The sequence below is a fragment of the Nicotiana tabacum genome, chromosome 15, assembly GCF_000715075.1.
Source record: "Nicotiana tabacum cultivar K326 chromosome 15, ASM71507v2, whole genome shotgun sequence".
NCBI lineage: Eukaryota > Viridiplantae > Streptophyta > Magnoliopsida > Solanales > Solanaceae > Nicotiana > Nicotiana tabacum.
This window is the reverse complement of record NC_134094.1, coordinates 1,737,649-1,750,940: the sequence shown is the minus strand read 5'-3', so window position 1 is coordinate 1,750,940 and position 13,292 is coordinate 1,737,649. Positions and strand designations below refer to the sequence as shown.

The 13,292-nt window shown below is 33.1% G+C and overlaps 1 protein-coding gene across 1 annotated transcript; it reads left to right on the top strand.

The window, feature by feature from the left end:
- Positions 1 to 7,311: 7,311 nt before the first annotated feature.
- Positions 7,312 to 11,530, top strand: LOC142169947 (uncharacterized). The gene is made up of 3 exons (XM_075231891.1): positions 7,312 to 7,624; positions 7,671 to 7,850; positions 11,031 to 11,530. Exons 1-3 carry the CDS (start codon positions 7,312 to 7,314, stop codon positions 11,528 to 11,530), a joined length of 993 nt encoding a protein of 330 aa, XP_075087992.1.
- The last annotated feature ends 1,762 nt before the right edge of the window (positions 11,531 to 13,292 follow it).

Here is a 13,292-nt window from a genome sequence, read left to right as displayed (position 1 = left end):
ATTAAAATACTGTTAATATAAATACATTTGAATACACTGAATATAAAATAGCGAATATAGTAAATACAAACGTTGAATCTAATGAATGCAACAGTAAAAAAAATATCGAACCACACTAAATACAAAAGTTAAATACATGAACAATTATATATGACTGAAAAATTATTCTAATTAATTGGGTTGATAATGAGGCATGTTAGAATTGATTTTGTTGAGTTATATTAGGAGTGCATCATGCTAATTGATATTATTCCGTTATTAGGCATGTCACGACCCAAACCGATGGGTCACGACGGGCACCCGGTACCTTACTCAACCGAATACCAACATAACTTATATTTCATATAATACTATCATAGGTAAATGAGCCTGAGAGGCTGTCATGAGATAAGTAGAATAAAACCTGAGACAATACTCAATATAGGGTGACCCAACCTGATATACTGACTTATACATATGACGTACTGGCCTATAAGGCCATACCAGTATCCGTATACATGACATCTGTCTACAAGCCTCTAAGAGTACATAAATATCATAAAGGTCGGGACAGAGCTCCGCCATACCAAATAATACATATTCAAATCATACTGACCAAATAGGCAACTCCGGAGCAAGTGGAGTGCACAATAACCTTCTGCTGAGCTGATAGCCTACTAAGAGAACTCTCAACCTGTCTATCGGGACCTGCGGGCATGAAACGCAGCGTCCCCAAGCAAAAGGGACGTTAGTACAAATAAAGTACCGAGTATGTAAGGCATGATAGTAGTATATAAAAGACCTAAAAGAAACATGGAGTAAAGAACTCAACCTGTAATTTTGAATAGCTCTGTGAATCATGAAAATTTATAATGTCATGCATGTGCGTATAAATGTCATACCATGCATAGGTATATGCGTACATAACATCATCAAGCCTCTGAGGGCATCCCATCATATCATCTCAGCCACTGTGGGTAAAATCATCAATGTATACCAGCTGATCAGGTGGTGGTGCGTATATAACGCCTTAACCTTTTTTCATATCCCATATACATATAATATACGCGTATATAACGCCTTCTGGTCATGGGTCAATGTATATGTATAAATGCATAAAATGCATAAGAAATACGTTAATAAGATTTCTCGAATATCATAAAATCAATATGCCTTCCAGACAAACTTTATCAAATCCGTATTTTTAGGAGACCCATGAATAGAGTATATAATAATAATAATTCACATAGGGAATCAAGAATATAGATACCCCTAGTATTTCTATGAATAGAGTCATTTATAAAATTTACGTATTTTGCTCATTTCGTTTGTATCATTTGGATCATGCCAAAAAGAAAGAAGGGATAACCTTAACATACCTTAACTCCGTTGAGTCCTTAATACCTTCCAAGAAATTCTTCAAACAACTCAACCCAATCTACCACATCATAAGGAGATTCAAAATCAGTGCTGAGTAAAGGCTAAGTCCGCAACTTAAACTAGTAGCTCGTTTACGTAAATTTGGGCAGCATCTCCCCTGTAACTAGGCCCTCCTCCAATACCATATACCAACAACAACAAGAACACAACAATAACAAAATGTAAGAATCATTTTATAACCTTATATCTATCACAATATACCACAAAACAGCCCACACGCCCTAATCACTTCATACATAAAACGACAACCAAAGTAGTGTCAAACAACTTAAAAGAATATAACGATGAATGACCAGCCCACCATTCCGTCATTATGTGGTGTTTCTCCACACCATTTATCCTCCAAAATTTCATTAAATAGTAGAAAAATATACAGCCCAAAGGTAACACGAAACAGCCCACAAAACAGTCCACTACAAGTCAAATAACTCGAACTCACGGCTTTCGATCACCGTCCCGTGAGTTCTAACTATTAGGATACGAATTTATCAACATTCCTTGATATTTAAACACTTAAATACAGAAAGTATATGTTTTCTTAACTATGAAATACTTTCCAAAACTCAAACTACAAAGAAAAAAAGAGGCGATATAGCGATACTTACGTCGTAAGGATCGTTTTAATGTTATCGCTTCTTGATTCCGTGCCCTGGATGATAATATTCTTTGAAACACTATTAGAGAGTTCAAAGGCAGGTTCTATGGTGTTCTATGGTCGGGTTATATGTGAAAATGATGAGACAGACGGGTTAAGACATATTTATCAACTTTTGAACAGTCAAAAGGTGCTAGCTTGGCACCCTCTCATTCGCCCATTTTTCGACGCTTATATCTTTTTATCTAGATGCCGTATGAATGAACAGTTAAGAGCGTTGGAAACTACATTCCAAGACCTTCAATTCAGTATATAATATGTCCCAAAATGACCTTATATAGCACACGAAATTTATTTCTCAAAAAGCTCTGTTACAAGAAAAATCCTTAGTCGGTGTTTCCGCAACTTTAATCCGTTTTTTTTCAAACTTCATATTTTCTATCCAAACATCATATATAGCCATATTATGACTTTAAAATCATTTAAATCATGATTAAAAAGTCTCATATTCATTACGTCACCTTGGGACGCATAGGGTGTAACAAGGCAGTTGTACAGACCTATTTTTAAGGTGATTATCGTTACTGTATTCATGAATTCATGGCGCAAATACGTGCGCCTACAACTAGACTGCCCTGGATTTTAAGCGTTTTTTACTGTTATATGCATGAATACAGCAGCACGAATATATCAAATATACTACCATAACAACTGAATAGTAACTATAGGAAGTAATTATGTATATGGTAGTTATAGGAAGTTAATAACCACTAAACAATAGTGGTTTCTGAAAATTTCTCTATTTTTAAATAGTAGATCTGTACGTTACGAGTATGCCTGTGTTTAATTCCAAATTGCATCTGGCATACTATAATAGATAAACTCTGGCGCAACTTAATGTAGATACTGTCAATTCTTTCTGTAACAACCTTAATTGATCCGATATTGTGCGACTTTTACACTGAATAACTGTTATACACCTATAACAACATTTAACGTTTAAATATTTTTTGGTTGTTGTAAATAAAATTTATCCAAAAATTAATTTTTTTTTGTTAATACTACATATAAAAGATAAGAAAATTATTCAAATTTAAAATCTTAAAAGATATGCATATTTCAATAGGTAAATATTGAAAAAAACTAATACGCTATTAATAAATTCATACTAAACGTACACATATTTAAACTATAAGGCACGCATTTTAAAGCTACTAGAAAAATAAAATCTTTCAAGATTGATAGAAGAATTTTATAATTGTAACTATTTTGTAGATTTCATTCTTTTACTACTGATATAACACTTGAATTTGCGAAGATTCGTGTCCAAATTTTCAACAAAAAGGTATGAAATGGAAAATATGTCATGTATAAATTTTCAAATCTTATGTTTTATGCAAGAAAATTAAAACATTGTTCAATGGAAAAAATTGTGTGCATATTTATAGAATTATTATTAGTAATCTTAAATATTTTGTATGACTGTTATAGATGAGTAATTTTAAAAAGAGCGTTCTCCCTATAAATACGGATATTGCCGTTATAGGTAAAAAGCTGTTATAGATATGTAAATTATTACCTAAAAATCGATTTCGCAGAAAACTTGATTTTTATAGTGAATGACTGTTATATAGAGATGTTGTTATAAAGAAGTCTGACTGTATTATTTCACTGGCAATCAACTAGTGAATTTGTTCTGTGGCAATTACTTATTTCTTATGCGACCAACCAAATACTGTATTAACTTATACAAGATCTTATGCTTAGATTAATTTTTCCAACGTAAACCAAACAAACTATACTCAAATTCAATATAAGATAGAGAGAAGAAAAATAAAAAGAAAAATTTTATTAATAGAAGGAAAATTTCAGGACAAAATCTAAGACAAAGAGAGAAGAAAAATAAAATAAGAGACTAAATTAATGAAAGGAAACTTCATTTTTCCAGCAATAGGTTTGATCAATCATACTAAAAAAACAAGATAATCACACAGAGCTAGCAGAGAAAATACTATTACTCTTTTTTATCCCAAGAGCTTTTCTTCGTGGACAATTTTTTTTCAGACTTTTCCTACATATATTTAGGTGTACAATATTGTGTTTTGCAATAATTTATATTTAACTAATGTGAATCTAAGTGTAATTATTTTTCTACACTATCAGTGAATTTTAACAAGTGATATCAGGTTACTTACCATTTTACCATATTATTAATTTAAAAATTTTCAAAATATTTACATGTTATTACTATTAAGTGATAGTGCCAAGCCAAATCCTATATCGTTATTATATGTACCTTAAACTCTTTTAAAAAAAAATTAAAAATCCATTTACAACTTCACGAAAATTAAATAGGTAAACATGTCCTCCAAATCCGCAATTTTATTTTGAATCGGCAATAGCAGAGGAATAGTTTCCAAATAATAGCCACCACTTTAAAGCATACGAAAACAAAAACAAAAAAAATCAAAATTTGTTAATATCTTGAAACAACTAGAATCCATAATTATTCAACACTAAACGAGATGAAACAAATCTCACAACAGAAATGAAACAAGTAGATAAAAAAAACTATATAAAAAAGAAGTTAAAATAAAAACAAGTAAAAATTCGGGGGGGGGGGGGGGGGGGGTGGAGAGAAAGAAGAGATTAGTGCAATTTTGATATGGAGAGAGATTTGGGAAGTAGAGAAGCTGAGCCGTTGGATTAAATGGCTATCTCTGAAATGAGTATGTAATGGCTATTTGGGAAATGCATATGTGGGATCTATATATATACATGGGAATTTTCTCGTAAAGTTGATAAATTAAGGCTGCCGCAATATAATGAAGCAATCTCGACGAAAATAACTTTTTCTATCCAGAACTTGTTTTCCTTTTCTTTCTGTAGAAATGTTACAAGTTAACATGAGTCAAAAATGGAACAACTATTATTGCACAGATCAGAGGACTAAAAACATCTTTCTTATGTAGCTTACCTTCCCAGATGACGAGAATGAAGTGAATGTTTATCGTTTTGGATAAGTTATTCAACCTAATTCTAAAACAATATTTTCTTCAAATAACACCTTCACCAAGATAACAAAATTTATAATATTATTAAGGCAACATGAAAAATCAAACAGTAATTATGTGGCAGAAATTGAGTTGATCGCATGATTTGCAAACATTAAGAGATGCCACATCAACACTTTTTGCCCTCCTTTATATATGTAACCTTCCGCAGTATTTATTTTTGGTGGGCAATTAACTATCTTCAAATTTTCAAATCAAAACTGCATACAAAGAAGAATAGGAGCACTTTAATTAATTAAGCAATCATAAAATTGATAACAATTTCAGAAAATGAGACGTTGCAAGAAAGAACAAGGAGACACTGTTTAGAATTTTCACACATTCCATAGGTAGATAGATACTGGAGGATGAAGAAATACAGTGAAATACGTGATCGTTTTTTCGGGAAGCATAAATGGTAGTTTTAATTTGAATGTAACCTTTCAGAAGCAAAACCGATAGTCGTTTACCTTGCCAATGTGACTTTTCAGAAGTAAAACTGTTTAGTCTTTTATGTTAACGTATTTCCCTTTCCCTTTTTCATTTATAAGGTTTTTTAAAAAAAAAAAGCAAAAATAAAATAAAATAGGATTCCTAGGTTTTTAGAGATGCTACATCAACACTCTTTGGCCCTCCTTTATATAGATATATAGATACCTAATAACACATTACAACTTCATTTCATAAGACAATATTACATAATAATAATAATAATACAATACATAACAATATCAGAGACAAAGGGAGCAGATATACTTGGAGTGATTAGCATGAGCATCGAATCCTATCTAAAATAGATTGGATATTTAACAATGGAGCATGGTTGGATGTGTTGCCCTCTAGTAAGACCATTTTCTTGCTGCTAAGGTAGTCATGGCTGAAGACAGGACCAATCATATGAAATCATTCGTATATTGCAACAATTGGAGTCAACATCCTCATTTTACAAGACTGGTAGAAGAAGGATGGCTGGTACAAGTTGTAGGGTACAAAATATTTCAGATAGTTAAGAGGCCGAAACTGCTCAAGAAGAAGTTATAAAAGCAGAATAAGGACTACTCCAGTAATATAGTAGCAGAGGCAGAAGAGGATAGAAAGGATCTATACCAGGCTCAGACTCTATTACATACTAGACCTTTAGATATTAAACTTCAAGCAATTGAAAAGGAGAAGTACCTAAAATTCAAAAGATCATCTTACTTAGCAGAAGTGTATTTGCAATAGAGGAGTAAAGTCACTTGGCTGTAATTGGGAGATGATAATACTAGCTACTTTCACTCCGTCATAAAGCACAGGAAACTGAAGCAAGCAATAACTCGAATTAAGAATGACCAGGATGAGCTAAAAACTGATCAAGATAGCATAGTTCGGGTATTTATAGATTGCAATCAAGACCTGCTAGGAAAGAAGGCAACAACTAAGGTGCCAACTCATCCAGCAATCATTAAGAGGGGGAACACTTTGTCAACAACACAACAAATACAGCTTATAAAGGAGTTCACAGAGGAAGAAGTCAAAGCAACCTTATTTAGTATTGAGAAAAATAAAAGTCCTCGGCCAGATGGATTTGGAAGTGGATTATATAAAGCAGCTTGGAGTATTGTGGGAAAAGATATAACCAAAGTTGTTATCGAGTTTTTTCATAATGGGAAGATGCTTTGACATATCAATGCCACAAACATTGTCCTTATTCCAAAAGTTGATCATCCTGAAAGTACAAGCCAATATAAGCCTATAGCTTGCTGTAATGTGTTATACAAGTGCATCTCAAAAATATTGTGTAGGAGACTCAAGGAGACAGTGAGTCATATAGTTGCAGATAATCAATCTGCATTTGTTCAAGGCAGGTCTATGATCCATAATATCTTAATATGCCATGATCTCCTCAGACACTACAATCGAAAAACCTCATCAAGATGTCTTATGAAAATAGATCTCAGGAAGGCGTATGATATGGTAATGAGGAAGCTTTGAGGGGGTTTGGATTTCCTAAGAAGTTCATTAGGTTGGTCATGACATATATATCCAATCCAAAGTTTACTGTCAAAATTAATGGAGAAAGTTAGGGCTATTTTGATGGTCAGAGAGGCTTAGACAAGGAAATCCTGTATCTCCTTTATTATTTGTGTTGGTAATGGAATACTTAACTAGAGTCCTGAATTGTATGAGTCTGCTGTTAGACTTCAAATATCATCCAATGTGTAAATCTCTAAAACTACTCATCTAATCTTTGCGGATGACCTGATGGTATTCTGCAAAGGGGATGAAGACTCAATCAACAGAGTCCTAGAGGCTTTAAATCATTTTAGTGCTGCTACAAGACTTATTGCCAACAGGGATAAATCACATATGTTTGTTGCTGGTGTGCGTGATCAAGTTAAAGCTCAATTGTTGGAAAAGACTGGATTTGCTCAGGGGACTTTTCCTATTAGATACTTAGGATTACCCTTGTCATCTAAGAAATGGAGTAAGCTCGAAACAACAGTTGATCAACAAGATTACAAGCCAGATAACAACTACTTATGCAAGACAATTATCATATGCTGGAAGGCTACAAGTACTCAATATTGTCATGTTTTCTATACACAACTTTTGGGGTTCAGTCTTCATCCTGCCACAGAGTATCCTAAAAAAAGTTAATAGGAAGTGCAGGGAGTACCTATGGGGTAAAACAGTGGAACAAAAGAAAACATCCTTAGTCTCTTGGGATAAGGTCTGCTTGCTTAAGAGTAGAAGAGGTTTAAATGTCAAGGATTGCAGAACTTGGAACATTGCTTCAATGGGTAAGTTATTGTGGCAATTGATAGAAAGGAAGGACTCACTATGGGTGAGATGGGTACAAGGTGTGTATATAAAAATAGACTCAGATATATGGAGTCATAATGCACCTTCCCTCAAGAACCAGATGCAAAGCTGGTATGTGTAAATATCTAATTTTTTATCTTTCTTTTCTTATACATCGCACTTTTTTAGGTTTATTTTTTGTGTGTTTGTAGATTTTAGAATTAGATTTATTAAATATTGAGTGACGGGGTTAAGGGGATTTGGTCTTGTCATTTTAAAGCACAAATTGGCCCAAAACATGGACCAATTCATTGGCCCAAGAGCACCTGACCCGCCCAACCTTCATGCCCATACCAAACACGCCACAATGACGTAGTTTTGTTTAAGTGGATGAGATTGAATCTCAGCCACCCATCTTAATTGGATCCAATGGCCATAAATCACCTTTATCTTAGGTATTTAAAGACCCCATTTCCTAATTTTCCCCCCATTTTCCCCTATTTTGTCTTCTCCTCTCCCTCTTTCTTTTTCCTCTCTCTTCTCTTTCTCCTATGTGCCAAACCCATCACTGTCGCCTCTCCCCCGCCGCCGGAAATCGCCTACCGGCATCGGCTGTCCTCCAAACACTCCAAATTATACCAATCTTCTCCTCTCTTCATCCTCTACCCATATCCAAATCCCCGAAATCACCCTCAATATCACCAAATCTACCTAAATTTGAAGAAAACCCTAGCCGTCGCCGCTCTCAAATCCGTCAAGATCTAACCTCCCACACTCCGTGTCATACATAAACGGAGATCTATCCCTTCCTACCCATTTCACCCCCAAAATTCCCCTCATCGCCGAACTCACCACCCCACTGCCACATCACACCGCACGACCACCCCGCTGCCATCTACCACCACTGCCTCACTACCCACACGACCCCACAACTCCGTTTTACCCTTGGCTTGACTTGGAATCAATTTTGGTATGTCGAAATTTCTTTTTTCCAGCAAAAGCCATCGAGAAAACAGATCTTTGGGAGTCGATTTGCCGCGGTTCGCGTTGTCTTTGAGTTTAAGGGCAGCCGTTTTGAATTGTTTGGTACAACCCCTAATCTTTTCTTTTTTCTTCTTTTCTTTCTTTCTTTGTTGTTTAGTTTCTATATTCTGATTTTAGGTTCTGTTTTGATTCATTTATTGTAATCGACTACTGATAATTAGAATATCAAGCTGGTGTATTTGTTAGTTATCTCTGTTTAGCTACTTATGTTAATGTTAGCAGTTAGTTATCGATCAACCAATCTTTAGTGTCATCGGATCCGTGTTTATCTAGCAAGTTGTAGTCATCGTTGATATTTCGTCCGATTAGTTCAACAATGCTTGTTTAATTTCTGTTTCGTACAATAGTTATAGTTTCAGTCACTTTATGTCACTTTGCATAAGTTGAACGAATTTTAATCTAGTTCGCTCAGTTTGGTCGCAATCCAAATATGTTTGCCTTATCAATTTAATCAGTTTTAGTTACTTATTTCTTGATTTGATTTTGAATCACATAGGTTGGTACTAATATTGTAAGAGCTGAAATTTAGGTTATTTTTATCATAAAATAGGGTACTAATAGCCTACTTTTTACTAGTAGGGTGGCTGAAATGACATTGTTTCTTCTTGCTTTTGACATAGCATATTTTCGTCCTTTCACCTTTTGGACAACCTTTGAACAATGTTTAGCACACAAAGTCAGTCCTTTTTGGATAGACTTTTAGTGAACCAAAATATGTCTAAAAAGTGACTTTATTTGCCTATTTAAGGGGTTGTTCTTTCCTCACTTCAGACACACTCTATGACACTTAGAGATCATCCTTTACACTCTAAAAAGACAGATATCTTTAAGAAAAATCAGTAACTAAATACTAATAATAAGCTGAAAATTATGAGTTTTGTGAGTGTTTCTTAGAGTGTAAAACCTTTGAGAAAAATAGAAAGAACCCTTAGGCAATTTGTGAAGTTGTTTAGCTATTAGTTTCAAGCATCTTTGTTGGTTTTCTGGGCTGTTTTAATACTGAGGTGTTGCTGTAAACTTGTGCCCATTCCAGAAGCCCAATAATCTTCCCAACAAGCCCAATGCCTTTTAAAAGTTTATTTAGCCATTTTTCTTTTCAAGTCACTGCTGGCCCATTTTTGCTTGAGTTACTGCTGGCCCATTTCCTTTTAAGTAATGTACTAGACTAACTTTTGTAAACAAAGCTGGCCCAATTGATTAAAAGTCATGTTTGCTCAAATAGATTAACTAAAAGTGGTACTACAAAGTTGACCCAATTGATTAAAAGTCATGTTTGCTCAAATAGATTAATTAAAGTGGTTCTTTCTCTTAGTAATAGTAATCTAATAATTTAATCACCTCTTAATTGATTAATTTAAATGCTAGGCAAATGGTAAGTGCGCTTTAACTTCACGGAATCGCTTGCGTAGCGTGATGTTTAACATTGAATAAATTAATTGAACAATCTCATACCTTATCCAATAGTTTTAGTTAATTGTTTTAATTTAATTATTTTTCATAGTTGCGGATTCGCTTGCGTAGCGCGATAGTAGCTTATAATAAATTTAAAAATTAATTTCTTCGAATGTAGTAATTTTCTCCAAAAGTAATGATGTACTAATAATCCTCGTCATGGTTGCGGATTCGCTTGCGTAGCGCGGTTATGACAAAAAATTAATTAAATTTATCTCGGTCGCACATTCGCTTGCGTGGTGCGGTTAGGACAATTTTATTTAAAGCTTTCTTTAATAATTTTAATAATTAAAAGCGGATAAGTAAAACATAAAAATTCAGTAAAACACAGTTTGTCCAAAATTAATTCAAGTCAAGTTTAAGTCAATAAAGCGACCGTGCTAGAACCACGGGACTCGAGAATGCCTTACACCTTCTCCCGGTCAACATAATTTCTTACCCGAACTTTATTTTTGCGAATCGATAAAAATAGAGTCAAACCTTTCTTTGACTAAAGATTCAAATAAAAGGTGACTTGGAACACCGAAAAATCAATTCTAAGTGGCAACTCTATAAATAAAATAATCTCTACTCATATTTGTCACTTTAATTGGAAAAACTATTTAACCCACAATCCATAACACATATCTTTTGGGGTAGAAAAGGGGTGTGACAGTATGACTAGACAAGATACATTCTCACAGTTGGGGGAAGATATTCAATCACTAAAAGCTACTTGCAGCTGAAGGGAGAGCACAACAAAATGGAAGTGGCAGATCTCATTTGGAACTCAGTAGCTCTACCTAAATACAGATTTCACGTTTGGCTAGTAGTCTATGGTAGGCTATTGACAAAAGAAAGATTGCTCAGATTGCACATACCAGTAGAGAATCCCAATTACTACTTATGTGACCATCGGGTCATGGAGAAAAGTACACATTTATTTGTGGACCGTAATTGGATCACATCTTTGAGAGTTGAACTTACTCAATGGATTAATGTTCAGCTCCCCGCTGGAGAGCTGAAATATGTGTTAGAATGTATCAAGAGGAAGCGTTGGAAAGAATTTTCAAAGGAACTGATAGCAGCTGTTTGGGGCGCCATGACATACCAGACCTTGCGAGCTCGGAATTACAAAGTGTTTAAGGATGCTATACTACAACCAATAGAAGTAGCAACACAGATAAAGAGAGAAATTGTATAGAGAGAGAAGTACTTAGATTGTAAAAAAAAAAAAACATATAGGAGTAGATAGTTTTTACATAGAATACTTAGTTGAATTATAGTTCTTCTGCATATTTGTAATTAGTTGCTGTCGGAGGCTTATTGTTCAGAGTGTCCTTCCTAGAAGGTGGTTATGGAAATAAGTGCTCTATAGGTGTATTAATTTGGCTTGTTATTGGTAATTTTCACATTGTTACCAACAAAAAAAAAAAAGAATTAATCAAAGAACAAAAACATCAATTATATATACCTATTACGTAGCGAAAGAATCGTTTAAACTGTCACAAAACAACTAGCTTCAAGTCGAACGTTGTTTCACTAGAAAATACAGTAATACACCAAGAACTAACTTGAATATCATTACACTAGGATTTTTTAAGTGCAATACTACTCCTTATTAATCTCAAAAAGGAAATTCAACCATTGATCACTTGTTCATTAATGGTTTTTGTTTTTTTCTAGTAAAGTATACTTATTGAACAAGATAATATTATTTAAGACAGTTATTATAATTACTTTAGAATTTTCTGATGGTGTAAAAAAGTCTTATTTAAATAACCTAATCGTGTAATTTGAGAAAGAAAATTATATGTATATTTCTTTAAAATTGAAGTTTTGTGTGATCTAATCTGAAATATAGTATAATATTGTAATGATATATGAATCTATATATAGTAAGAATCTATATCTATATCTATATTATATTAAAAGCACGAAGTCCCTTAGCGAAACGTCGTTCGCCTTTTTTACCCTTTAAAATTTGATTTCAAACTAGGCAATGTAGTCGTTTTATTATTTTCCTAAAGTTTAGGAGTTTGAAGTCAACTAAAATTATGGCCATTAAGTCATTCCTTATTTGATCAATGTAGAAACTCTTAATATTTAAGAACTTAAAATTAGGCAATTTTACTAATATAATCCTTTATTTATTTGAATAATTGTGTGACGTAAAATATGTGAAAAGTGAAACTTTTAAGCTGGCTATTTAGAATACGTGATGTTAAGTATGTTAAAAATTAGTATATTATATGTGAAACTCTTGACATACAAGACTTCTCATTTCAACTAAAATTAAGCATGCTATAAGTTATTTATACTTCTTTTACATGATTAGTTTCTTATTATGTAGTGAAATAACATTTTTATCATTACTTTGATGAGTTTAAAGTTATCATCAATCTTTTGCTAGATTTTTTATTAAATGTGGCTCATAATATTTTTTGCCTTTTTAGTTCTTTAATCCATTGGATGCTAATTGTAGTTCTTTATATCATCTAATTTGTGGTATAATGGTTGACATTAGTTATTTTGTAGGCTCTAAATTATCAATTATTCATTTTATTTTCTAGGAGTTGTAGGACCAACCATTACTCTCAAATTTCAAACAAACAAAATTTTGATTTTCTTCATGTTATTGACAAATCTTTGAATAATTATGATAAAAGTATGACAAAGAAGATATTTAACTAAATTTAATGTTGATAGCTTTTCAACTTAAAAAATGAAGAATTAAGCTAAATAGCCGGTCATCCAACCGCTTAACTAAAAATAGCCAGCGAATATATAATATATGCCTACCAAGTGGAAAAAGTAAATAGTGAATCCGTTCGGCTATTTAAATAAAAATTCCTTTTGAAAATAGATTTTACATTACACAAAGTTATCCTTTAATTATTCTCTTAATATTTAAGATTTTAAAATCAACTAAAATTTATAGTTCAAAATGTAGCTGATGGATTCTA

Coding starts and splice junctions, on each gene's coding strand:
- LOC142169947 (XM_075231891.1), top strand. CDS start 7,312: ATGGTATTCTGCAAAGGGGATGAAGACTCAATCAACAGAGTCCTAGAG. Junction 7,625..7,670: donor CATATGCTGGAAGGCTACAA/GTACTCAATATT, acceptor TTTGGGGTTCAG/TCTTCATCCTGCCACAGAGT. Junction 7,851..11,030: donor TTGGAACATTGCTTCAATGG/GTAAGTTATTGT, acceptor ACATTCTCACAG/TTGGGGGAAGATATTCAATC.